This window comes from Xiphophorus maculatus, chromosome 12 (assembly GCF_002775205.1).
Source record: "Xiphophorus maculatus strain JP 163 A chromosome 12, X_maculatus-5.0-male, whole genome shotgun sequence".
Lineage (NCBI taxonomy): Eukaryota > Metazoa > Chordata > Actinopteri > Cyprinodontiformes > Poeciliidae > Xiphophorus > Xiphophorus maculatus.
The window spans coordinates 1,179,614-1,206,734 of NC_036454.1; the positions used below are offsets into that span (position 1 = coordinate 1,179,614).

General features: G+C 43.7%; 1 protein-coding gene across 1 annotated transcript; it reads left to right on the top strand.

Annotated features, from left to right (window-relative positions):
• The first annotated feature begins 573 nt into the window (after nt 1-573).
• LOC102222929 (regulator of G-protein signaling 3-like) lies at nt 574-16,077 on the top strand. Its single transcript, XM_023343208.1, has 15 exons — nt 574-1,520; nt 4,714-4,795; nt 5,002-5,107; nt 5,194-5,290; nt 5,419-5,452; nt 5,527-5,777; nt 5,901-5,984; nt 6,257-6,368; nt 6,473-6,642; nt 6,784-7,012; nt 13,313-13,509; nt 13,824-13,873; nt 14,517-14,578; nt 14,666-14,832; nt 14,906-16,077. The coding sequence occupies exons 1-15, from the start codon at nt 1,206-1,208 to the stop codon at nt 15,110-15,112; spliced, it is 2,163 nt and encodes a 720-aa protein (XP_023198976.1). The 5' UTR covers nt 574-1,205; the 3' UTR covers nt 15,113-16,077.
• Nucleotides 16,078-27,121: the final 11,044 nt, after the last annotated feature.

Here is a 27,121-nt window from a genome sequence, read left to right on the forward strand (position 1 = left end):
GGTGTGTGTGAACACACACGGTTTTAGGCATCTGAACTTTTTTGTGTGCTGCACTTTTCTAAATTTGTCCTCAAGCCAGTTTTTAGAGCGAACGCTGCAGCGTTTGCTACATGAGGCCTCTGATCATCAGCTTGCTGGTATCAGCTAACGCCGCTAACCAGTATCAATCTGGTTCCCAGTTTAACCCTCCTGCCGTTCTGGGAGGAGCGGTCTGGTGGGTCACCGCCATCGTTTCCCTCACCTGCCTCACTACCATCGAGCTGCGACTGCAGGAGGGTTCAAATCCTACTGGTTTGCAGTGAACCAGGAAGACTCACTGGTTTGCAGCATTTGGGCCCAGCCGGGTCGGGGACAGAAGTGCTGAATTATTGAGCAGCCGCAGAGTGAAGATGAGGAGGAAGAGTCACAGACGACCTTCATCCTTCAGACACGGATGATGAGGAAACCAGGAAGTGGTTCTGATTCTGCTGCCAGAAGGTCGGTCTCAGTGGCGCCCCCTCCTGTCCTCACTGGTTCCTCTATTCAAAGAGGAAGGGAGGTTACCATGGCAATGACAAACAGGCCAGGAACCATGTGACCCTCTGAATACCTCAGTGCCTCGTCCGCTTCTGTCTCTCTCATTCGCTCCCCTCGAAGCGAGTCACACGGACCGGACCTCAGAGCGGTTCTGATCCAATCTGAGGTTCTGGTTCCTGATCGGTGTTGGGTTTAGATTTGATGGTTCTGGATCTTACTGCACATTTCTGCTTCTTCTTGATGCTTGGACAGAACACTCAGTTTCAGAACCGGTTCAGTTCAAGTTGGGCAAGCTGTCTGCTGAGTTCTGGTTCAGGTCTCAGAATCTGAAGTAGCCTCATTCGGACCTTCCACCGATCGATGATTCATTTTGGCTCCTTGGGTTCCAATTGTTCAAAAGGAACCGTTAGAACCTCGGGGGCTCGGTGAACACCTCAGGGTTCCTCTGGTTCTGTTTGCTTCTCTCTGAGCCTTTGTGGGACTTGTTGGTGTGGACCCGTTGGTTTGGACCCGTTGGTTTTGCCCCTTTGGTTTGGACTTGTTGGTTTGGACCCGTTGGTTTGGACTCGTTTGTTTTACCTGTTGGTTTGGACCCGTTGGTTTGGACCCGTTGGTTTTACCTGTTGGTTTGGACCCGTTGGTTTGGAACAGTTGTCTTGGACTCGTTGGTTTGGACCTGGATCAATGAGATGTTCTGGAAGAACGCGGCTTGGTCTTGGTTTGGTACTGGAAGTGATGATGATGATAATGATGATGATGATGGAGGATTCCTGCTGGCAGCTGACCTCAGACGGACTCTGGACTCGGCTCTGGACGGCGACCTGAACCACCCCAGAGGCACGGCCAGCACCACCTGGTCCGTCAGAACCACGACCGGCTCAGGTGGACCCAGAGTGTCGACCTGCCACGGCGTGGCGTCCAGCGGGCTCAGCGGCCTGGACTCGGACTACGGCGACGTCGGCAGCTCCGAGTCTTCGGTTCTCTGCGGGTCTCGTTGCCTGGCGGTGAGCAAACCACAAAACCAAAAACAAACAAGTTCAAGTCCAGATTTCTGGATTTGAGTTCAGACAGAAAATCCAGACTCAGGTTTGTGTTGGGTGAGAGGTGAGGATTGGACTAGGCCATTTCTGAAGAAACTGAATTTAGTCTGAGTTTTGCTGAAGATTGTTTCTGTTTCTTCCGTTTTAATGGATTCAATTTTTATTTGACTGTTTATTTGCTGCAGACACAATCTGATGGTTTCAGAGGTCACAGCAGACGACCCTGAAACGACCTTCAACCTTTGATTTAATCAGATGATAACCTGATCGGACATAAAGCATTCAGAACAATCACAATATTTAACACAGTTCATTTCTGAAGTCCGTTTGCCCGGATCAGAACCTTTCTGTTCTTTTCCTGTTGGTTCTTGAGCTTGATGTTCAACCGGGTCGAAGTTCAGAACCGACTGGAAAGGTTCCGGTCGGCTTCCAGTTGTAATATCAGGCTGTGTGTGTCCTGGACTTGTTTTGGATCTGGTTCTGACCCACTTCTGACCCGGATCCAGGTCCAGAGCTGGTCAGACAGAGAGGTCAGAAAGTTCGTCTCATCACCGCGATGCTTCCTCTGTTTCAGTGTTTCCCAGAGAGAGTGTGTGTGTGTCTTAGTGTGTGTGTGTGTGTGTGTGTGTGTGTGTTTTAGTGTGTGTGTGTGTGTGTGTGTGTGTGTGTCTTAGTGTGTGTGTGTGTGTGTGTGTGTATTTCCTGCTATTATTCTTGCTGCTGGTTCCCACACACACACTTCCAGTCCACCTCGATCCTCCATACTGGTCTCATTGGTTCCCAGCAGCCTCCACAGGACTGGAACTGGACCTGCTGTGTCATTGTGGTTCTGGTTCTGTGGTCCAGAACTGGTTCTGCCTTATATTGTCTGGACCTCTGGAGGTGAAGCAGGATCACCCGGACTCTGGACCTGTGGTTCTGGCCTGAAGAAGGGACTCAATTCTTTCTGGTTCCGGCGGACTGGAGGTTCTGCTGATCCGGGTCATGCACACCATCCACCGTCTGTGTCGAGACTGCATCGGACAGAACCTGCCGCAGGTCTGCCTCTCTTGCTTAGCAGCTGGTTCTGGACCCACTCAGGTTCTGGACAGCAGAAAGCAATCCAGTCCTCTGATTGGTTGTTCAGAGTGATGTCACAGCTGTTTTTAGTGTTTCTTGGTATAGCTAGTGTGTAAAGAATCTTTGATGGACTCCTCAGTGTGTGTGTGTGTGTGTGACATTAAGGATTCTTTGGGTCCGGTACTTCAGAACCAGTCCTGTTTGGGTTTTTCCCCTGAGTTTGTCTTGAAGGCGGTTTGATCAGAACAATGTGAGCAACTGGACCGGACCTGCAAACAGCTGAACTAGTTACACCGATACACTAGAACAGGGGTGGGCACTCCTGGTCCTCGAGGGCCGGTGTCCTGCAACTCTTAGATGTCTCCCTGGTCCAACACACCTGAATCCAACAGCTGAATCACCTCCTAAGTGCAGTCAAGTTCTCCAGAGTCCTGTTAACGACCTCATTATTTGACTCAGGTGTGTTGAAGTAGAGATGCATCTAAAAGTTGCAGGACACCGGCCCTCGAGGACCAGGAGTGCCCACCCCTGCACTAGAACCTCACGGTTCTACAGGGAACCAGAACCGCCCATTGTCCTGACTGTGGGTAGAAGGTTCTGATCCACTGAGCCAAAACAGAACCTGTAGCATCCGGATCTGATGGTAAAATGATAATTTATTCAAGAAATCCTTGTTTGTCATCACCACCGTTAGATGACAAATAAAAATCAATAATTTTTTATCGTTAGTGAAAAAAACAGTAACGTTGATAAAATTCCTTTCATGAATTATTAATTAAGCAGCTGCAGAATAAAAATATCTAAAATACCTTATTTTATCTAAAATGCTCCTTATTGACTGAAACTAAATTATGCGTTTTTCTTGCTCTTTTCCTTTTCTTTCATTTCGCTTCCTCCAGTAGCTCCGATGTCCTGTTACCATAGATACGTTATACAGAATGTTACCAAAATAAAAGCATGGAACATTCGGTTGGCCTTACAGAACCGGTTCAACCTGTTGTGTTGTCGGGTCATGGTTCTGGTTGAAGAAATTGTGTCTCATTCTTCTGGGTTCCTCACACAGAACTGGAACCAGAACCTCCCCCAGGCTTCATAGGACGGTTCTGATCCATCTGAGGCTGGCTGTGAAATGGAACCAGAACCAGGACCAGGATCAGAATCCTCCCTGCTGCCGGCCCCTCAGGCCTGCAGGGTTTAATTTCAGCCTGTCAGTCTGAACTCGGGGACATTTACCTTCCTTTGTGCCGACGAAGCCTCAGGATGAGCTGACCTTTCCGTCGTTGCATCTGGTTGCAGAGTCATGGAAACCATGGAAACGGCTCAGATCCGAATGGGCCTCTGGAGCAGAACCGCAGCTGAACCGGGTTCTGTTTCTGTTTCCATTCTAGAGATGAACATAAATAAACTAGAACATTTCTGAACAAATTTAAACGAGGCCCGCCAAAGTGTGCCTGTCGGTTGGAACCCAGCGTGGTGATGCTAAAAATTAGCATCAATGCTAAGCTTAGCTAAAATAATAATAATAGCATGTGGAGAATCACAGGCTAGGTTAAAACTAGTGTATAAGTTCAAATTAGCCAAAATGCTAATGTTAGCCTAAATGCTGCCAGTGGTATCACTAGCATGTTGTCTCACATTGACTTCCTCCATTCAGTTGCTAAACATGAGCAGAAGAAAAATAGCTAGAAGCTAATTTTAGGGAAAAGGCGTTTCTCTGCCCCCCACAGTGAGCTTCCTGCTGCACTGCAGAGGCAGTGAAATGCTAATATTTTTGCTAATGTTAATGTACTACCCTGAGAGAAAAACATAGCATTGCTATGGCAACAACATGAGAGCTGCTGATGCCCCCTGCTGGTTGCTATGCCAACACCTGGCCCAGATTTTAAAGCTTCAGGAACCAGTTGGCTGCTGGCACTGCCTGCAGATGCAGCCAATCACAGATGGGCTTCCTCAGACGCGTCCAAAGATCCTCTCTGGAGGAGAGAGCTCACTCAGACCTAAATACAGAAACCGCCAGGACCACAACACTGGGGTCATAGAGAGGTCAAGGGCAAAGGGAGACAGGTCGGTTCTGACCCGATTGGTCTGGTTCTTGCAGGTCAGCGTTCTCCGGGGGTCGGACGGGTTTGGGTTCACCATCTTCTCTGATCATCCCGTCAGAGTCCAGGCCGTGGATCCGGGTGAGATTCCCACCAAGTTCACATCACACTATGAACTGGTTTAAACTGGTTCACATTCATTCAAACTGGTTTAAACTAGTTTCTTGAAACCCTAAATAAACCGGTCTAGATGTCTGAATCCAGGCTGAACAGCAGCCAGTGTTGGTTGAACTGGTTAAATTGGTGTGAAGGAAATCTGCCTGGTCTCATTTGGTCGGGTCTGGTAGGCGGTCCAGCTCAGCGGTCCGGACTCCGTCAGGGAGACTCGGTCCTCCAGCTCAACGGACTTCCTGTGGAAACCTGGACCTGTGCCGACCTGGCCCAGGCCATCAGGTAGCCCCGCCCCCCGGTTCCGCCCTGGGCTTTAGCCTCTCAGAACCGATCCTCGGTTCAGTTCTAAACCTGCGGTGTCCCACCAGGAGCTGTCCGTCTCAGGTCATCCTGGCAGTCTGGAGAGGTCTACCTGAACTGGGCTCGGCGTGCGAGACGTGGCTCCGCCCACAGCTTTACAATCCGGTGAGTCCAAACACTTGCCTGCCAACAAGGCCTCTGATTGGTCGATCACTTGTGTGTACCTGCCAGGTGTTACTTGGTTCTGGACATTCAGCTGCAGCATCTCACGGATTAATATTCCCGTTTCCTAGGTAACGAGCAACGAGTTTGTGTCTACGTATACGTGTACGTATGTTCTGACCCGATCTGATCCGGTGTTGACCGTGTAGAGCCTGATGGAGCTGGTTCTGGTTCTGCAGGTCGTCTCTATCGGACCCATCCTAGCGGAGGTCAGAATCTCCTCCATACTCGGACCGGGATGTCTCAGCCAGTCAGCGCTGGCCACACCTCCACCCTGCCCGTCTCACAATCCAGAACCACGGCGTTGGGTCCACCTGGTAACCATGGAAACTACCAGAACTGCACCATCGTTCAGTCCCATCAGCCGCCGTCCGGATACAGAGACACATCACTTCCGCCAAAAACTGTCATCTTCCCCTTCTTTGTCCAGGTCAGAATTTTTCACCTGATCCTTCAGAACCACTCTAGAACTCTGCCATGCGTCCAACATTAAGGTTGGCTCAGTTAGAACCTGGTTCTGGATCAGAACCATGACATGTCTGTGTTGTTTCAGCCTCTGGACCTCTGCAGCCCGGTCAGAACCCTGCGCATGTCCGAGGAGATGATTCTGCACCAGGCCGACCTGCTTCCTTACAAGGTACCAAGAATCTGTTCTGGTTCTGACCCGGTTCAAAAACCTTCAGTTTTACTGGCGTCTCCAGTAAAACTGGAGGAAATGTCCTGAAGTTCTGGAACAAACCGTAAATATTTTTCTGCACCTACTTGGGCAGATGAGGGCTTCGTCTCTCAGCTCCTCCCAGTCTTTGGGTGGAGGCGTCTCTCAGCTCCTCCCTGTCTTTGGGTGGAGGCGTCTCTCAGCTCCTCCCAGTCTTTGGGTGGAGGCGTCTCTCAGCTCCTCCCTGTCTCCAGGTCTCCGTCCTGATCTTCTCCGACCTGCTGCTTCTTGCCAGAGAGGACGACGGTGGTCGCTGCACCGTCCTGCGCCGCCCGCTGTACCTGAATGCGCTCCGGCTCAGAGAAGGTACCAGAACCTCGGCCGGTTCTCCCGGACTCGACCTCCTCCCGCCTTCGGGTGAAGACGTGCCCCTCAGACAGGAAGTGAATTCGTGCCTCTTCCTGTTCTAGTTCCGTGGGAACCGCTCCGGCTCCACCTCCTGCAGAGGTCCGCCGGCTGCTGGCGCCGCGTCTTCAGCCTGGAGGCCTTCGACGCCGAGCAGAAGGTCCGGGTCGGCCTCTGTCTCCGGGACGACCGGCGGCGCTGCCTGGTCGCCATGGAGACCACGCTCCCCTGGCAGGTAAGCGTCCTGACAGGGGGCCAGGGCGCTCACCTGTCCAGCAGGAGGCGCCATATCAGTTACACAAAATAAGTACTTCCTGTTAAATTTGGACACTTCCTGTTTGGGAATAAAGAGCCTTCCTCCTCTTCCTCCCTCCAGCTGTCAGACTTCGGCCTCCTCTGTCGTCCATCTTCTCCTTTCTCCTCCCGCTGCTCCCCCGTGTTTCCAGGTGGCCCCGCCCACTCGACCCCGTCTGACCCCCCATCAGAGCGGCAGCAGGGGGAGGGGCAGAGTTCCTCTGAGGTGTCGGATCCTGGGGGTTTGAGGCTCCGCCCCCCCACCAGCCAGGAGGAAGAGGAGGAGGAAGAGCGCGGCTGCAGGCGTCCGGGTCAGTCCAGATGTTCTACAGGCTGCAGAGAGAAGACAACCGGGTTTGGATCCCTGGTTCTGGTTGTTACAGCAGGGAGTCGGGGGTCCAGGGAACCTCGGCTGGTTTGCTGGCCGACCCACTGGTGGGTCCAGAACCAGAACCAAAAACCTAAAGAACCCAGTGGATCAGCCATGATGGCTGTGAAACCTTCCAGACTGGGTCAGAACCATTTCTGTTGGTTTTGGATTTTTTTTTTTTTCAAACTTTGTTTATTTGGTTTTTAACAGGAATTGCATAGCCATACATTTACAATGTGATACATATAAAACAAACAATTCCCTCAAGTTATAAAAAACAAAACAAAACGACCTCCAATCACTCCAGGCAATAAGAAACAGGACACACGCAAGAAAAAAAAATGTTTTGAAATAAATAAAAATTAAGATGCATTCTGCCACACCTAAAGAAAGTACAGTTTGTCCCCAGGAAAGTAAATATGGAACCATAAGAAAAGGAAAATCCGAGAGAAAGGACACAGGATGAGCAGACAAATACAGACACAAAGGACTAAACTGGGACAGAATGGAAATTAACTTGACCAACCAATGGCTGCCAGAGTTCTGCAAATTTGTCAGAGGAACCCCGCAGTGACATCCTAATTTTTTCAAGTTTAAGAAAATAAACAATATCCCTCAACCAGAGTATGAAAGAAGGAGGTTGTGGTGATTTCCATTTAAGAAGAATTATCCTCCTTGCAATAATGGTCATAAAGGACAAAGAATTTTCTTGGGAAGAGGAAAAGGAGACGGCCCCGAAAACACCCCAAACAAAACACTCTGGGGGTTCGGATCAATTTTTCTGCCAACCACGTCTGATATAACAACAAATATCTCTGTCCAAAAACTCTTCAGCTGGGGGCACAACCAAAACATGTGTATAAGGTTTGCAGGAGACTGTTGGCACCTATCACAAACTGGGGAAACCGTGCTATAAAATTTAGACAGGCGAGCCCTGGTATAGTAAACGCGGTGCACAAGCTTGCATTGAATAAGACAGTGCCTAGCGCATATAGAAGACTTATGTACCCGTATTAAGATATGTGACCAAAGCTCGTCAAGGATAGCCTCTCCTATATCCTCCTCCCAGAGGGCTTTGATTGAGCCTAAAGACTCAGAGCGGATCGAAGCTATGCGGGTATAAAGAATTGAAATAGATCCTTTCAGCCTAGGAATGGGCAAAAGCAAGGAGTCAAGGTCAGAGTCCTCAGGCAGCCTAGGAAAAGTGGGAAAATTACTATGAACAAAGCTGCGCACCTGTAAAAATCTGAAAAAGTCTCGAGATGGAAGAGTAAATTTGGCAGAGAGTTGTTGAAAGGTAGCAAAGACACCATCAATAAATAAATCCCTAAAGGTCTGAATGCCAAGGTTTGACCAAATCACAAAAGTTTTGTCTGTGAGAGAGGGAGAAAAGACATGATTGTTTGCGATAGGAGCATATGGAGAAAGGAGTTGTAGACCAAAATAACGCAGAAATTGAGTCCAAATCTTAAGAGAGGTTTTAACTACGCTATTCTTTGTGTAAGCAACAGTCGAAGATTTAACTGGTGAATACAAGAGAGCTGCGAGAGACACAGGTTTTGCCGAATTCGTCTCCATTACAAGCCAGTCAGGAGAGAATGGGCCACACCGAAGCCAGGCTGTCAAAACCCCAATATTGGAAGCCCAATAGTAGTATCTGAAGTTCGGTAAGGCCCCCCCCCAAGTGGCTTAGGTCTCTGTAAATATTGTCTACAGCAGCGTTTCCCAATTCCGGTCCTCAGGCCTCCCTGCCCTGCATGTTTTAGGTGTTTCCCTTCTGCTACACACCTGGATTGAATATATGGATGATCAACAGGTTTCTGCAGCACTTGATGGTCATGCAATCATTTGAATCAGCTGCTCTGGAATAGAGGCTCATCTAAAACATGCAGAGCAGGGAGGCCTGAGGACCGGAATTGGGAAATGCTGCTGTAGACAATCTAGGGACCTTCCCCTCCCAGAGAAAATCTGAAACAAGAGAATCTACCCCACCAAAAAAGGAATTGGTTAAAAAAATTGGGACACATTGAAAAAGATACAAAAAACGGGGGAGAACATTCATTTTGACACAGTTAATTCGAGCTACCAGAGACAGTTTAAGTAAGGACCAGCGCTCAAAGTCTTCTTTAACTTTCAACAGCAAGGGAGAAAAGTTAGCATTAAATAAGTCCTATATAAACTATAACGTCGTATGGCTACAATAGTTGGACTCGAACGAAGCATGATGGCAAGCGGCTCAATAGCCAGGGCAAATAACAGGGGACTCAATGGGCATCCCTGTCTTGTAGAGCGATGAAGGAGGAAGTACTCCGACCGAGTGTTATTAGTCCTAACCGAGACCCGTGGGTTAGAATAGAGTAACTTAATCCAAGTCAAAAAAGCTTCACCAAAACCAAACTTTTTGACAATATAAAAGAAGTAAGATCACTCAACTCGGTCAAAAGCCTTTTCAGCATCGAGAGAGATCAAGGCTTCGGGATTGTTATGGGATGAATCATTATAAATGACATTAAAAAGCCTCCTAACATTAGAAAAAGAATGTCTATTTTGAACAAACCCGGTCTGGTCTGAGTGAACTACTGTAGGCAGAACACACTCAAGACGCATAGCTAAAACGTTCGATAACAGTTTAAAGTCGGCGTTTAAAAGGCTTATCGGACGATAGGATGAACAACAAAGAGGGTCTTTTTTCAAAAGAAGGGAGATGGTGGCCTGATTAAGAGTCTCGGGCAGGACTCCAATAACAAAAGCATCATTATACATTTCTAATAAGAGTGGTGCAAGTTTATCCCAAAACGCTTTATAAAACTCAGAGGGGTACCCATCAGGGCCCGGGCATTTTCCTCCCTGAAGAGATCGCATAGCCGCATTAAGTTCTGACAAAGTAATAGGTCTACCCAGGTTAACCGCCGTTTCCTGATCAACAGGCACTTCCAATTTGGCAAAAAAATTATCCAAGTCAGCATCCGTGGATGTGGATTCAGATGAATACAATAACCTATAAAATTTCTCAAAGGCAAGATTAATCTGACAGGATCTGTCGTCACACCTGTCACTGTGTCAGCTTGAATCTTGATAATCTGACGCGATGCAGACACCTGGCGGATTTGGTGTGCCAACAATTTGCTGGCCTTATCACCGTGTTCGAAAAACTGTGCCCCGGACCGCAACATAAGTTCTGTAGTACGGTGGGTCATGAGTATATCAAATTCGGATTGCAGTGAAAGACGCTCTTTATACACATTTGGGGAAGCACAGGCCGCATACATATTATCAAGTTGCGCAATTTGTCGTCTTAGGGTATTCAACTTCTCATTCCTTAATTTATTCTCGAAATGAATAAAAGAAATGATCTCTCCCCTAATAAAAGCCTTCAATGATTCCCAAAGAAGGGAGGGAGAGATACCCGGTGTTCTATTTGTTGTCAGGAAAAAAATCTATCTGTTTCGAAATGTAGTCAATAAAGCCAGTGTTTGGGAGAAGACGTGTGTTTAGCTGCCATAATGGACGTTGGGATGATAACATGCCTAATTTAACATCCATCAAAAGCAGGGCATGGTCAGATAAAACGATGGCATCATATCTACACAAGGACAAGGATGGTAACAGCCTATTATCAATAAGGAAAAGGTCAATGTGAGTGAATGTACGATGTACAGGTGAGAAGAAGGAGTACTCCCTTTTCAAAGGATTAAGAAAACGCCACGCATCAGATACTGCAAACTCCTGCATAAATGAATGAATTGTTTTGGCCGATCGAGAGAGAACGGATGAAGAACGGTCGAGTGTCGAGTTGAGCCAACAATTGAAATCTCCACCTAATAGTAAATAATGTGTTGACATATCCGGAAGTTCAGAGAAAAAGCGTCTATAGAAAGCTTCGTCATCCCAGTTGGGAGCATAGACATTAGCTAATGTAACACGTATATCCCTAATTGAACCTGTGACAATAACATATCTACCATTGTGATCAGAAATAATCTGATCACAAGTAAAAGGGACAGATTTGTGTAAAAGAATAGCTGCACCCCTGGCCTTACCAGAAAAAGATGAATGATAGATCTGACCAACCCAGTTCTTCTTCAGTTTCTGAAGTTCTTGTTTCCTAAGATGAGTCTCCTGTAGAAAGATGACTCTTGAGGTGATGTAGTACTTTACTGCGTTTGACAGGATTATTCAGAACCTTGCAGTTGAAACTGGCAAATTGGAGGTCCTGTCCTAGTAATAGAGCCATAGCAAAGTATAAGACATATAAGTAACAGAAAGAATCTGGGCGCTTGACTGATAAAACAAAGGGTCAAGCAGAAGAAAAGATAAGGAAGAGTTGGAGGTACACACAGAAAACCTAGTAAACAAACAAACCGAACATCTCGCAGAAGCATCCCCCCAAATGGGATGCGCGAAGCCCACTCCCCCCACAAAATGCCCATGGTCCGAGCTACAAAAGGTCCTTGGAGAGTTCTTAGAAAAAACAATAACCCTCCAAACAGAATGCAACAAAAACAAAATCTAGGTGCACAATATTGCATTTCAACACACACAAAAAACAAAAACATAATGCTAGTAATAATAATCACAATAAACAAATTGGTAAAGAATAAATAAAATATTTTCTTTTTTTTCCTTTTTTCTATTCCTTCCCCTTAAATTATAATACAAAAAAGGGGGGGTGCAAACCAGTGTGCAAAGACAATACTTGAAATGCAAGAAAGCCAACCTCAACTATCAGATCTGCAGCATTAGTGCAAGTTACATTAATGGTCCTTAATTAATGGTACTACAACAAAAGTGCCAATAAAGTCATAGCAATCCCCGCGCATAAACGCAAAAATTTGCCTTGGAAATGTCTGCCATAGGGCAAACATTCAAACGGAGTCAGGGATCACCGCATTTTTCAGCTTTTTCTCAACAAAGTCCATGGCGAGCGACGGATCTTCAAACCTCTGGACTTGCCCATTTGGAAGAGTAATCCGCAATATTGCCGGGTAGAAAAGACCAAATTTGACACCTGGACAGCAGAGCAGCTCCTTCTTCACTTTAGTAAAGGCAGTCCGTTTCTTGGCCACAGCAGCAGTGAAATCCGGGAAAACAGAAATCCTCCTCCCATTATAAATCAAAGGAGATGCTTCACTAGCCTTACGCAGGATTTCGTTACGTTGTTGAAACATATTCACTCTGGCGACGAAGGGACGCGGGGTTCCCCGTCCTTAGGTTCAGCACGGAGGGTCTGGTGAGCCCTGTCCAGTTAGGATAAACCCAGTAAATCCTGAAGTAAAGTAGCCACCCTTCCCTCAGATCCTTCAGGCACACCGACCACCCGAACCTTATTCAGTCTCGACCGTCCTTCCAAGTCCTCGCATTTCTTTGATATGGATTCCACCATGTCCTTTAGCGAGGCAACGGTTGCTCCAAGGGCTGTTAGCTTGTCATCATGGTCAGTAGCCAAGCGCTCAAGGTCCGCAATAGCTTGTTCGTGTGAAGTAACTTTAGCTTCCAGCGGAGCAAGAGCCGTCGTAATCTCCCTTCTCACAGCCCCGGACACAATTTCGTCAAATTTACTCACAAGATCTGAGCGCACAGCCTCCAGCATCTCCTCCAAACGCTTTAGCAGATGCTCGTTAGCATCGAGTACTGGAGCGGCCTCGGGCTCAGGCGACAGGCGTGGTTTGCTGTGGCCTACCTTCGAGGTGTCGGATTTACCCCGGTTTGCCATGGTTTAATAAAATTACCAAAACAGGTTGAGCATAAATGTCATGTAGATTATGTAATGAACTAAAGCTGTAAAAAAAACTTCAATAAATCGTGCTAAAAAAGGTTTAAATAGTCACATTCCTACGGAGCTCCGGCAGACACGTCCTACATGCTTGACGCTCCCGGAAGTCGGTTTTGGATTTTTAGATGATGTGATGCTTCCGGTTGGTCAGCCATCAGAGCTTTGATTATTGATGACATCTGCAGCACGGCCATTTTGTCTTCATCAGGAGGAAACTGCTTCCTGTTTGTATTTATTCAGTAATTCTGATCAAATCAGGAATAAAAACTAAACATCAGGCCTCAACATTTACCAACCAAAGGCAGGAAGCAGATTGTGTCGAGTCACTGCCTAAAACCAAACTGTACCGACCGATCGGTCAACCGGCTGATCGGTCAACCGGCTGATCGGTCAACCGGCTGATCGGTCAACTGGCCGATCAGTCAACCGGCCGATCGGTCAACAGATCAAATGTTTTGTTCTCCTCAGTTCTGCGCCGCTCGTTCTCTGAGGGTTCCTTGCTACAGGAAGCTCGATTGCCTCACTTCCTGTCTGACAGCACCATCCACCATCTTAGACCTACATCGACCTTTGACCCAAGCTTCCCCCTTCCCTCCCGCCTGCCCCAGCTGACCAAGGAAGGAGCATCTCTGCACCACATGCTGCTGCTGCTCAATGGAGCCAAGGTAGAACCAGAACCAGAACCAGAAACACATACTCAGTCCAACAGCATGAAGCTATTGAGCGTACTACTGGTCTAACCAGTACAGACCAGTATGACCCAGTATGAGCCACCAGGTCAAGACTTTTCAATTATAAACAAGGTTCTAGCCCGGCTCTGTTACCATGGTAACTGATGGGAAGCTTGATCTGGACAGTCAGACTGGTTCCCAATAACAAACCAGTTCAGCCAAATCAGGGACCAGTACAGCCCCCTGCAGCCTCATTTTTGACCAGTTCAAACTGGTTTCAACCAGATTTTCTTTGTTTTGTTTCAAAGGAAGGAAAATCCAGCAACTTCAGGCTGAAGGCGAAGAGAACCAAAAGTTTGTAAGTCGACATCCATCTGCTGACTTTCTGTTCCTCGCTGCTCTTCATCACTTTTGAAGAACCCTGTAGAACCTTTGCAGAACCCTGTAGGACCTTTGTAGAACCATCTAGAACCATTGTAGAACCCTGTAGGACCTTTGTAGAACCATCTAGAACCTTTGTAGAATCCTGTAGGACCTTTGTAGAACCCTGTAGGACCTTTGAGGAACCATCTAGAACCTTTGTAGAACCCTGTAGGACCTTTGTAGAACCATGTAGGACCTTTGTAGAACCCTGTAGGACCTTTGTAGAACCATCTAGACCCTTTGTAGAACCCTGTAGGACCTTTGAGGAACCTTGTAGGACCTTTGTAGAACCCTGTAGAACCTTTGAGGAACCCTGTAGGACCCTTTTAGAACCTTGTAGAACCTTTTAGGGACCCTGCAGGACCTTTGTAGAACCCTGTAGAACCTCTGTTGGACCCTTCCAGATTGCTCAACCTAGATGGCGCCCTTGGAGGACTGACTTTGGCCCCCTGCAGTTGGGTCCTGGTTCTCTTTGGTTCTCCTTGGTGGTGTTTGTTCTGTCATTCTTGGTTCTGTGTGACTCTGGTCGGTTGCTGGCACTACTGGACTGTTGGACGGATCTCTGCGTTCTCTTTCAGACCATCTGAAGGAGAGGTTATGCGATGGGCATACAGTCTGGAAGCTCTGCTGACCAATCAGTGTAAGACTTCCTGTTTGCTTGGACCAATCAGCAGTCAGGTGAGAGCCGGTCTCCATTGGCTGACAGTGTCTCGTTCTCTTTGGTCAGATGGCGTGGCGGTGTTTCGTGACTTTCTGAGGTCAGAGTTCAGTGAGGAAAACCTGGACTTCTGGTTGGCAGTGGAGAAATTTAAAAGGACACCCTCCCTCAGTAAGATGGCCACCCAAGCTAGGAGGATCTATGACCAGTTCCTATCTCCATGTGCTGCGAGAAAGGTGAGGCGTTCTGTCAGCATCTGTTCTGATTGGGCCACTAAATGGTCAGGTGACTCAACTCTTCCGTCTCCAGGTCAATGCGGACTCCACCAATCACAGCCTCAGTTTGGGTGTTAACCCCGCCTCCTTCCAGCGGGCGCAGGATCAGATCTTCAGCCTGATGGAGGCAGACAGTTACCCACGATTCCTCAAGTCCCACCTCTACGCCCAGCTGGCCAATCACAACACAGGCACGGCAGTGGAGCTGTCCAATCAGACTAATCAGTCTGTGATTGACTAGCCAGATGCATCATGGGACCTGTAGTTCATAGATTCTGATTAATACTAAATATTTTAGTGTGCCTTCTCTCACAAAACATTGCACGTTTTTATCAAAAATTTATAAAACTTTAGTTTTAATCTCCTTCCTTTCTGTCACTGATCAGGGGCCTCATGTTTTGTTTTGTTTTTATTTAACACTGAACAACAATAAAAAAAAAGTAAAATAAAAATATAAATAAACAAATTTGTCAGACATCAAACAGAGAGAAAGCAGAACGAAAAAAACAAACAGAAAAAGAAAAAGAGGTTTTAGTTCTCAAATAAATTCCGGTTGTTATAGAACTGTATTTATTCCTGCTTGTTTTTCATCAGTTTTAGGTTCTGCAGTGATTTTTGTCCATTAAAAGGTTTTTAAAAGCTGAAAAGTCAGGATTTCTATTTCCCCATTTACAGGAGTGGATGGAGAATCTGGTGAGGATCAGCAGGTTGTGAGGAATGAGGTTCTTCTGTCTCTGTGGGTCCAAATATTAGATCCTCTCTTTTTAAGGGATGATGGAGGAAAGTTTGGATGAGATCCAGTCCTGAAAGTTCCTCCAAAATGTTCCAGTTTGCACACAATAGAAAAAGAGACGATCTGTTGTTTCAGTCGTTGTCACAAAAGGTCCAGCTGTTGGTATCAAAGTTGAATCTTTGTCTTAATAATTCCCTGGATGGAAAAAAGTTATTGAGAATTTTAAAATGAACTTCTTTAGCTTTAGGACTTAGAGGAGATTTAAGGTCAGCGGTTCTCCACTTATTAACCTCTGAATCAGAAAACAAATTTAAAATGGAGTTTTTATTTGGTCGGACAGGAAATGTAAAGTTAGTTAGATGCTGACGCATCGGTTTGTAAGGATTACTTTTGTCCAAAAGGGTTATGATCTGTGTTTTTTTCTGTGTTGATTTGAGTTCTTCTGTGTATTTATTTTGGGTTTCTGTCTCTGAGTCTCCCTGTTGTCCTGTCTCCCCTTGATTATTCCCAGGTGTGTCTCGTTTCCTAGATTACCCCCTGTGGATTTAACCCCACCTGTGTTCCTTGTTCCTCGTTGGGTCCTTGTCTGAGTTGGTGTTTTGTCTAACGTCATTTTCTATCCAACCTGTCATTCTTTCCACTCGTTTACTAGTTGCTACCGGCGTTGAGCCCTGGCGTCCGCTCAGCTGTGCTGCCTGTGTTTATGGACTATTATTTATCATTAAACAACCATCAATCATCTGACCTGGGTCTCATAGCGTCTGCTTCACCGTCCATCACCCGCACTTCATGACAAAAAGGTTAAATCCAAACAGTTGAAGTAACTGAAGGTTAGCTGATTGAATGTTTATATTTTAACCAGATATTTGACTGCAGAGGGGTCAGAGGTCATTACTGTGTTAAACTGAGTATCTGAGCAGTCCAAATTATACAATAAGCAAAATTCATCTTAAGACAACCAATCTCTACTGTCATTAAGAAAATGTCTTCTGGACCAAATACCTTTTTCCATCCAGTGATCCAAACACAGAGATGATTCCTGTGTAACACAGATCTGTTGTTCCAGATGGAGTTTGGTGAGGAGTGAAGTTGTGTGTGTACATTAGTTTCCAACACAACAAAACCTGCTTGTAAAGGCAGATATCTTAACAGGAAGTCTGTTGACACCAAAGTCACATCTAAGAACAAAATCTATGCATCCAATTTTTTTAAACAAACCTTTGGTAAGACAAAACCAGAAACTATTTCTATTCATTAGAAAAGATTTCAACCAGTTTACCTTTAAGACCGCATTTAAACAGTCAAAGTCAACAGCTTGTAAACCTCCATCTTTAACGTCTTTAACCAGATTTGCTTTCTTTAAGTAGTGGACTCGATTTTTCCCGATGAAATTAAAGTTCAGCTGATTTATAGCTTTAATGTATTTGTTAGGTTTGGTTCAACAGGTTCTCCCAAACAGGCTCAGATCTCTTTGGAGCTTCTATTTAACTGAGATTTGCAATTCTGTATTTTATTCTCTATGTTAACAGTTTCACTGCGTTTAGCATCTTTAGTCATTAAAATTCCCAGATATTTAACTGAGGATTTAATGGGATACTATAAGCTTCCATCAGATCAGAGCCATGAGTCGCCATCAGTTCACATTTCTGCAGGTTAAAGGTCAATCCTGATGCTTTGGAGAAAGTATTAATTAACTCAAGTACTTTAGGGGTTTGGTCTAGACTCTTCAAAAAACTGTGGTGTCATCAGCTAGTTGACTGATTATAATTGGTCATCTAAAACTTTCAATTTGGGTCTGTTTGAGTTTTTTATGAAAATACTCATAATTTCAACAGCTAAGATGAAGAGAAACAGGGAAATATTGCAGCCCTGTTTTACTCCCCTATTAATGGAGAACCGTGGAGACGCACCGTGTGGCAGAGCAGCTGAACTTGTTATAAAAGCTTTTTATTATTCTGCAGAAGTTTGGTCCAAATCCAAACATGTGTAAAACTTTGAAAAGAAACTGATGTTCCAACATATCAAAGGCTTTGTAGAAATCTAGGAAAAGGATGAAGCCTTTATCCTCAGTCAGGTCACTGTACTGGAGTAAATCCTGCACCAGCCTGATGTTATCATGTATAGATCTTCTGGACATAAAACCTGTCTGTGTTTCAGAAATTACGTCTTTAAGGCCAGTCTTTAATCTGTTTGTATAGATATACGTCAGTAGTTTATAATCACAGTGTAGAAGGTGGTTGTCTAGAACCTTGTTGTCTCTTCCTGTTTGGGTTTCAGGGTGATGACTTCCTGTTTCACGGTGTGTGGAAGTGAATTATCACACAAGATCTCTTTAAAAACCTGGAATATAAATTCTCTGAGAACATCCCAGAAGTTTCTGTAGAAACTGGCAGTAAGGCCATCAGAGCCAGGAGATTTATCCAGCTTCAAGCACATGGTGGCGCTGTCTAGTTCTTCCATATTATATAACCCTAACCCTAACCCTTCCATATTAATATCTTTGTCGCAGTTTTCCTTGAAATCATCAGAGATTTGAGGGACAAAGTCTTTGACTTGGTCTAGCAGAAGGTCGCAGTCTGGGGTTGAAAAAGAAGAGCAATAAAGGTTTTGGTAAAAGTTGCTCATTTCTTTTGCCATTAGAATTTGGTCGGTACATTCATTGTTGTTAATAATAAGGGATTGAATGTGCTTTTTAACTTGCCTCCTCTTTTCCAGCCTGCAGAAGTATGAGCTGTTTTTTCCCTTCCTGAATCCACGCAGCTCTGGATCTGACAAAAGCTCTTTTCTTTCGTTGATTGAGTCTAATTTAGCTTGTAGGTCACGAGGTTATTTTTGTCAGCATCAGTCAACATTTGTTTAACACATAGTAGGTTTAACTCTTTAACTAACCTTACTGCTTCCAGGCCGTTGTTTCTTTTTAGGTTTTTGCTGAAAGAGATAGAGTAAGCCTGTATCTTATATTTTAGGTATTCCCATTTTTTAGTGTAGGTTATTATTGAATCGTCTAACAGAATCTGTAGTGGCTACTTGTTCTTTTCTATAAAGCCACTATATTGATAAATTAGCTTCAGTTTTCTTTGTTAGTATCGGTTAGCTTATCTCTTCTTAGTTGACGCGTTTCTGTTCATTGATATGTCTTGTGCATTAAATAATAAACAATACTTACGGTTCCACACAAAGTATGAACTTTACTTTCTTTGGCATAACATGAAAATTATTTTGTCTTGCACAGCATCCTTAAAATTAACGGTCAAAAACTGTGTAGAGGTTAAGCGACCACACTTCATCCAACATTCTTTTCTTTTTTACTCTTAAGTGACACCGCCCTTTTTATATATACAATTGTGTCCTTTAGGTGGCGCTGTTTTATAAAAAACATAGTAAAATAAAACCTTACTGTAAAGACAATATCTAAATATGCAAAAAGCATACAAAAAAGAAACAATGTTAAAACTAACATTTTTGGCTCTTACATTTCCGGCCCCATAATTGCACATGGAGAAAACATGTCAATTATATAACATAACTTTAGCAAGAGCAAAAACATAGAATATATTCAAAAAAAAAGAAGTGATGTAACTGTCTCTATACAATGTCCTTCTTATGAATCAAGCATAACTTGTCAATGGGTCTTTCCAAAGTGTTGGTCATTGTTTTCACCAGAACCCTGCGAACTAGACCCTTCTTATCTGGCAAAGTTTTTAGGACTCTTCCCATGACCCATGCATTCCTGGGAGCAGTTTGATCCATGATTAGGACAACATCATCAGTGGCGAGGTTTTCTTTAATTTGAAACCACTTCTGACGTTCTTGAAGAATGGGAAGATACTCTTTTGTCCACCGTTTCCAAAATAGGTCAGCAATATACTGAGACTGCCTCCATCTTCTGCGAGCATAAAGATCTGCCTGTTGAAACAGTCCAGATGGTAACAGAGGTTGCTTTTTCAGTAACAGCAAATGGTTTGGAGTCAACGGTTCAATGTCATTAGGATCATCCGAAACACTTGTTATAGGTCTTGCATTAATGATGGCTTCGACCTCACAGAACACCGTTTGGAGACCTTCATCATCAAGCATCTGCTGTTTCAGCACAGAGCTTAGCACTCTTTTCACAGTTCGAACCTGCCTCTCCCAAACTCCACCATGATGAGAGCCGCCTGGTGGATTAAATATCCACTGAATTCCATTTTGTCTCAGTGTATCTTCAATTTTTGATTGGTTCCACTGCTCAATAGACTCGCACAACTGTCTTTCAGCACCAACAAAGTTAGTGCCATTGTCTGAGCGAAGCACCATAACTTGTCCTCTTCGACACATAAATCTCCGTATTGCATTTATACAAGAGTCTGTGTCCAGTGAATGAGCCACTTCTATATGCACGGCTCTGATTGCAAGGCATGTAAATAGGACACCATATCTTTTAACATTACTCCGTCCTCTCTTTATTTCGATTGGTCCAAAGAAGTCGACACCTGTATTAGTGAAGGGTGGTGAATCAGGCAAAACCCGATCTTGTGGTAAGTCAGACATTTTTTGTTCTCCTGGTTTTCCATGAAGCTTTCGACAAACAGCACAGTTTGAAAGCAACTTCCTTACTGCTGAATGTGCCTTAGGAATCCAATATTTCTGTCGTAGTTGAGAAAGCACATAGTTTCTTCCACTGTGTCCTGATTGCTCATGAATATTCCTGAGAATGAGTCTTGATATGTGCATGTCTTTTGAGAGAATAGCAGGATGTACAGCCTCTTCAGACATGGCTGAATTACAAAGTCTGCCACCAACTCTCAGCATGTTATCAATAAGGAGAGGATCTAATTTATAGATCTCACTGTTTCTTTTCACGCAAACGCCTTTTTGCAAAGATGAGATTTCTTCTGGAAACCGTTGGCATTGACTATACTGAACAACTGCCCTTTCTGCATCTTGTAGATTTTGTACTGATAGTGGATTCATTTTCATTTTAGTCTTGTACTCATTCATCCTCTTGACCATATCTGCGTTACTGGTTGTCTTTTGGATGAGTTGTCTTTGCTGGCTAAGTTGTAATAAGATTTCTTTGAGCCTTAGCATCCATGCTATAGCCTTTTTTAACTTGTACCAGCTGGAATAGTACTCAATCAGTTGGTTAATAGGGCATGGAGCACTTGTTGTCAATGTTAAGTTTACTTTTAGTTTCTTCTTCAACTCAACATCATCTTGGTCCACAAGTTTACTTTCATGACCTTCTGGCCATGACTCTTCCAGACTTTGAAGAAATGTTGGGCCGTTTATCCATTTCTCATTTTTCATAAAGTCTTCTGCTGTCAACCCACGTGATGCACAGTCTGCTGGATTGAGGGAAGTATTAACATATCTCCACTGAGATGGTTTTGTGTTTTCCCTTATAATTGCAACTCTATTTGCAACAAAAGTTTTGAATCTGTGTGTTTCAGATGAGATGTAAGATAACACTGTAGTGCTGTCAGTCCAAAACTGGGAGTCTTGTAAGTCGAGTTGCATTTCTTTCCTCAACATTTTGTCCATTTTTACAGCAACGACAGCAGCTGCAAGTTCCATTCTTGGTATTGTAGTCTGCTTTATCGGTGCAACACGGGCCTTTCCTATGATGAAAGCAGAATGGAATTTTCCTTCTTCATTCTTTAAGCTGAGATATGTGACAGTTCCGTATCCCAACTCACTTGCATCAGAGAAATGATGCAGTTTAGCTGTAATGGCAGACTTGAACTCAGGTGGTTTTATGCATCTGTTAATGTTGAAGCTTGAAAGCAAGTCAAGCTCATCTAGCCACTTTTTCCATTTTCTTGCAAATTCTTCAGGTATTTCTTCATCCCATCCAAGTTTGTTCTTGCACATCTGTTGGAGAAGAGTTTTTGGGAGAAGGGTGACGGGTGCTAGAAAACCCAGTGGATCATAAATAGAACTCACCACCGAGAGAAGTCCTCTTCTTGTCATCGGTCTGGTTTTCACATTGATAGTAAATGTGAAAGCATCACTTTCAGTGCACCATTGAACTCCTAGCGTTCTTTCCTTAGGTAATGTGTCATTACTTAGGTCCAGATCTTTGAACTCCTTTGCTCTCTCTTCTTCGGGGATGGTAGCCAACAGTTCACGGCTGTTGCTTGCCCATTTAGTTAGATGAAACCCTCCTGTGGCACACAATGCAGTTAATTCTTCAACCATAACAATGGCTTTAGCAGTGGTATCCACAGCCTTAAGGCAGTCATCAACATAAAAGTTATTTAGTACAGTTTCCACTGTTTCTGATGATGATTTGCTTTGATTATCCTCAGCTGTTCTCCTTAGTGCAAACATAGCACAACTAGGTGAAGATGTGGCACCAAATGGATGGACAATCATCTTAAACTCTTCTAGAGTTCTTGTGAAGTCACCTTCAGGCCACCACAAGAACCTCAAAAGGTCTGTGTCTTCATTTGCAACCTTTACTTGATGATACATTGCTTGAATGTCTGCTGTCATTGCAATAGGACCCTGCCTGAACCGGGTGAGGACTCCAATGAGGGAGTTAGCAAGGTCAGGTCCCTGTAGCAGTATGTCATTTAGGGATGTTCCTTGAAATGAAGCAGCACAATCAAAAACCACACGCAGCTTCTTTTTACGAGGATGGTACACACCATGATGTGGTATGTACCAAATCCTTCCATCTGGTCTGTTGAGTTGTTGATCCGGTACTTGTACTGCGTAGCCCATCTCCAACATGTTTGAAATAAATGTTTTGTATTCATCATGGAACAATGGGTTTCTTTGAAATTTCCTTTTCAGATTAACTGCACGTTGTTCAGCCAATTTTTTGTTGCATGGCATTGTGACAGACTCATGTTTGACAGGAAGCTTCATACTGTAATGACCATTGATAGAACTCAGTGAGCTAGTTACTTTTTCCATGAAAAGGTTGTCTTCATGAGACATCTCCAACTTGTCATCACAGTTTCTCTCAGGGAAGTCATGGTTGTATTGTTGCCTTGTGAGTTCTTCTATTGTTTCCAAACTAACTCTGTTAACAGTAACCTGTTGTTGCTTTTCCATTTCTGAACAGGCTCCATTGGGTTCTCTGAGGGGTCCATTTATTATCCAACCGAGTGGTGTTCTCACTGCATATGGTCCACTGTCCTGGCTGTTTATCACTTTCCAGGGTTCCATGGCCTTGTATGCATTGTTTCCAATCAAAAGACTCACATCAGCATCTATGCATGGCAATTTGACATCCTTCAGATATGGCCACTGATCCAGTTCTCCCTGCAGAGGGATGTTTGCTTTGCTCACTGGTATCTCCTTTTGTGTGAATACTTTTGGCAGGTCAATAAACATACATCCTTCCATACCACTCACTTCCAGGTCAGTCAACATGTAGCTATCAGTGCTGGACTGTTTATTCATAGTAGTAAGAAAAATCTTTGTTTTTCTGCCTGTGAGATTGAGCTGTCTTGCTAAATCTTCAGTACAAAAAGTACCAGAACTTCCTGGGTCAATAAAGGCATAAGTTTCAACCATTTTTGGACTTTTCTTTGATTTGATTCTTACAGGCACTATTGCAAGAATACTATCTTTATCCCCAGTCAAATCATTTTCCTTAAGCACTGATGCAAGTGCACTTGATGAGACCTGTGGTTCATTTTTATCACTGGTTGATTCAAGTTTATTTTTTTCAAGTCTTAAAACATGAAGCAGACTTGGATGTTTTTTAGCACAAAACTGACATGACATCTTTTGTTTGCAATCTTTGCTAAGATGTCCTCTGACCAAACAGCTGAAACAAAGTCCTGATTTCTTCAAAAATTCAACCTTATCATTATGAGGTTTATCTCTGAAAGTGTCACACATTTCAAATGTGTGATTCATTTTGCAAAATAGACATGGCGTTGAAAAAGCAGTACTGTTTGTAGCTCTTTCTGATTGAGTTTTAGTAGCTTTAATTGTGGTTTCTTCTTTACAGGTAATGTCTGTTGCAAAGCTACTTTTCTTGAAGCCATCTCCTTTTACACTTTTGATCTGTGTCTTTCTTTTTTCTCCCTTTTCTGCTGGTTGAGAGGGGTTTATATTTCCAAACAATGGATCTGTCATCAGCCGAGCTTGTTTGTCAATAAAACTCACCAAGTCTGTGAATTTGGCTCTAGTTTTGGATTTTTCTTGTAGTTCAAATGCATGTGCTCTCCATTTTTCTCTCATCTTATATGGTAGTTTGGATGTCAAAATCCTTATGTTGACAGGATTGTCCATCTCATCCAAGTAGTCAATGTCGTCCATTGCATTACAACAACTTGTAAGGAAAAGAGAAAAAGAACTCAATGACTTTCCATCTTCAGGCTTAATTTGAGGCCACTGTAATGCCTTGTCCATATAAGCGGAAGCAATCTGAATCTCATTTCCATATTGGATTTGTAACAGTTTCATTGCTTCCTGAAAACCTCTGTGTGGTTGCATGTGTTGACAGCTCCTAACAAGATCTCTGACTTCACCTCTTGTATACTGTTCTAAATAGTACAGTTTATCAGCAGGGTTCTCAGTCTTTGTTTCAATAGTGTGATTGAAGGCTCTCATGAAGGAACGGAAATGCAATGGATCACCGTAAAAAATAGGAACATCAACTGGTGGCATTTTAGAAAGTTGTTGTTGTTTAACAAGAAGTTCTGTGATGTCATTCTGTTTTTGCATTACTTTGCAAAGTTCCTCCATATTATTACTCTGCTGTGTGTTTCCATGTAACAATTCAGATGAGTGAACATCAGTGACGTGTTGAGTGGACTGAACAACAGCATCATTAAAAGTTGGTTGTTGCTGCAAATCTCTTGGCATGAGGGGATGATGCACATTTTCACTTTCCTCTTTTTGTGTAAAGGTTTTGCTTTCAAACGTTCCATCTCTGATAACTGGAGCTTCATAGTCTTCATAAACCTTTATCTTGGCAGTTGCTTCTGCTATAGCAGTTTCAACATCCAACTGTTCTTTCTTAGCTTTTAGTTGAGCTTCTTCTAATTCCAACAACTGCTTCTTTTTAAGAGTAGCAGCCTTTGCAAGAAGTGCAGCTCTTTTCGCTTCCTCCTTCAAGCGAGCTGAGGATGCAGATGATGTGGATGAAGAAGCACATGAACTGCTACTAACTGACTTTGCTTTAGATCCAGTCCCTTTTGATCTTTTCTTTGACACAGAAGCAATGGATACACTATCCATAGGACTCACTTCTACATCTAACTGATGGTCATCTATGGTTTTCCTTTTTTGTTCTTTAATCCATGTTTCTGTTTTTTCCAAAATAGACTTGAAAAAATCATATTTTGGCTGAAACCAATATTCTTGGTCAACATGTTGTTCATCTTCATGAAGAATTTCCAAAACTGCTTCATTGGATTTACTAAACTCTTCAAGAAGTGTCTGAAATAATGGTAAATGCTCTTCTTCAATCTGGATCAAACTTCCATTATTTTGCATTAAGCTATCAATCTCCTTAGATTTAGCTGTCAACTGTCCAAGTTTGTACCTTCTTACATTGATCAGTTTATGGAGTTTAGAATCCAGAGCCTTTTCTGTGAGCTTTGGCGCCCTCTTTTGGTCATCTTCGTTTACTACAGCGTTTGAGTCTGAGTTGTCCGCCATTATGACCTTCTTATGCTTTAAAAATCGTTATTACGTTGTCCTTCGTCTTCAATAGACACACGAAGTCATCCTTCTTTTCAAACGATGTAAACAGTTTTTGACTTATGTAGTGGCTACTTGTTCTTTTCTATAAAGCCACTATATTGATAAATTAGCTTCAGTTTTCTTTGTTAGTATCGGTTAGCTTATCTCTTCTTAGTTGACGCGTTTCTGTTCATTGATATGTCTTGTGCATTAAATAATAAACAATACTTACGGTTCCACACAAAGTATGAACTTTACTTTCTTTGGCATAACATGAAAATTATTTTGTCTTGCACAGCATCCTTAAAATTAACGGTCAAAAACTGTGTAGAGGTTAAGCGACCACACTTCATCCAACATTCTTTTCTTTTTTTTTACTCTTAAGTGACACCGCCCTTTTTATATATACAATTGTGTCCTTTAGGTGGCGCTGTTTTATAAAAAACATAGTAAAATAAAACCTTACTGTAAAGACAATATCTAAATATGCAAAAAGCATACAAAAAAGAAACAATGTTAAAACTAACATTTTTGGCTCTTACAGAATCTTTTTCACTAGTTTCTTGATTTCCCTGCAATATAATTCATATTTTAAGAGACTTGCATTGAATTTCCAGTACCCTCCATGTCTCAAACTGTCAGGAAGAGGAGTAATTAATAAATTAATGCTGCAGTGATCAGTGAGAGGAGTTGGAGACATATTACAGTCTGATGTTAGTGTGAGAATATCATCTGTTCCTAACCAAAAATCTATTCTAGATCTGCTTGAAGCATCTGATTTAAACCAAGAGAAATGTTTTCCATTAATATGTTTGTCTCTCCATAAGTCAATAAGACCCAAACTGGTACAGAAATCAGACATCAGGGGCCTCATTATCCACCTTATTCCAAGCCCCCATGAGGCTTTGTGGGATTTATTGCTGCGACTTCCGCCGCAAACCGGAACCGCCATTTGTTAACATGTTAGCAACTCCATAACCGGCTTTCGTCAGAGCTTTTAGGCTACAAAATATGTGGGAACTCCAGCTATCAAAGCTTAAATGTAACAATATTGTTTTACCGCTACCTACAGCTAATGGCGACTTGAAGAAATGGCCGCAAATAACCCGCACTAGCATAGTTAGCTACCCGCACTAGCATAGTTAGCTGCCCGCACTAGCATAGTTAGCTACCCGCACTAGCATAGTTAGCTGCCCGCACTAGCATAGTTAGCTACCCACATTAGCATAGTTAGCTACCAGCACTAGCATAGTTAGCACGCCCCACATTTGGAGGCCTTAGACCCACGGATGTCGCGGGTTCGACTCCCGGTCCCGACGACCCTTGCAGCATGTCCTCCTTCAAAAATGGCGCCGGCTCAGCTGGCTGCCTGCAGACGCAGCTCCGTCGTGTGTTAATCTGTGTATAAAAAATTCTTGCTGTAACTGCGAAATAATTTCCCTGCTGGGATGAATAAAGTAATTCTTCTTCTTTGCAGTAGGTTCTTTTTTGCTTCAGTCCGGTACTAGTAGGGTCGGGTCCCTGCTCTAACGTTTGGTTCTTTTGGATCGGCTCACCAGGTCCAACTTTCTGTTAATAGTTTAGGGATTTTTGTTTTTTCTTTCCTGTCTTTTTTTTTGTAGGGAACTGAGGGTGTTTAACTCTGTCTTTTTTCCTCCACAGTGTCATGGAAAGCGGTGAGGCAAACGCAGCAGATCCAGATGAGATGATTGATGGTTTTTGTAATGTAAAAGATCCAAAATGACACAGCACAAAAATAATGCAAAAGTCCAAATCCCAGGCAGCACTGCTGAGCGGAGAACCAGGGCTCAACACAGGTAGCAACAGGGAACACAAACAACAGACAAGACCAGGACCAACAAACACAGGTGGGGTTAAATACAC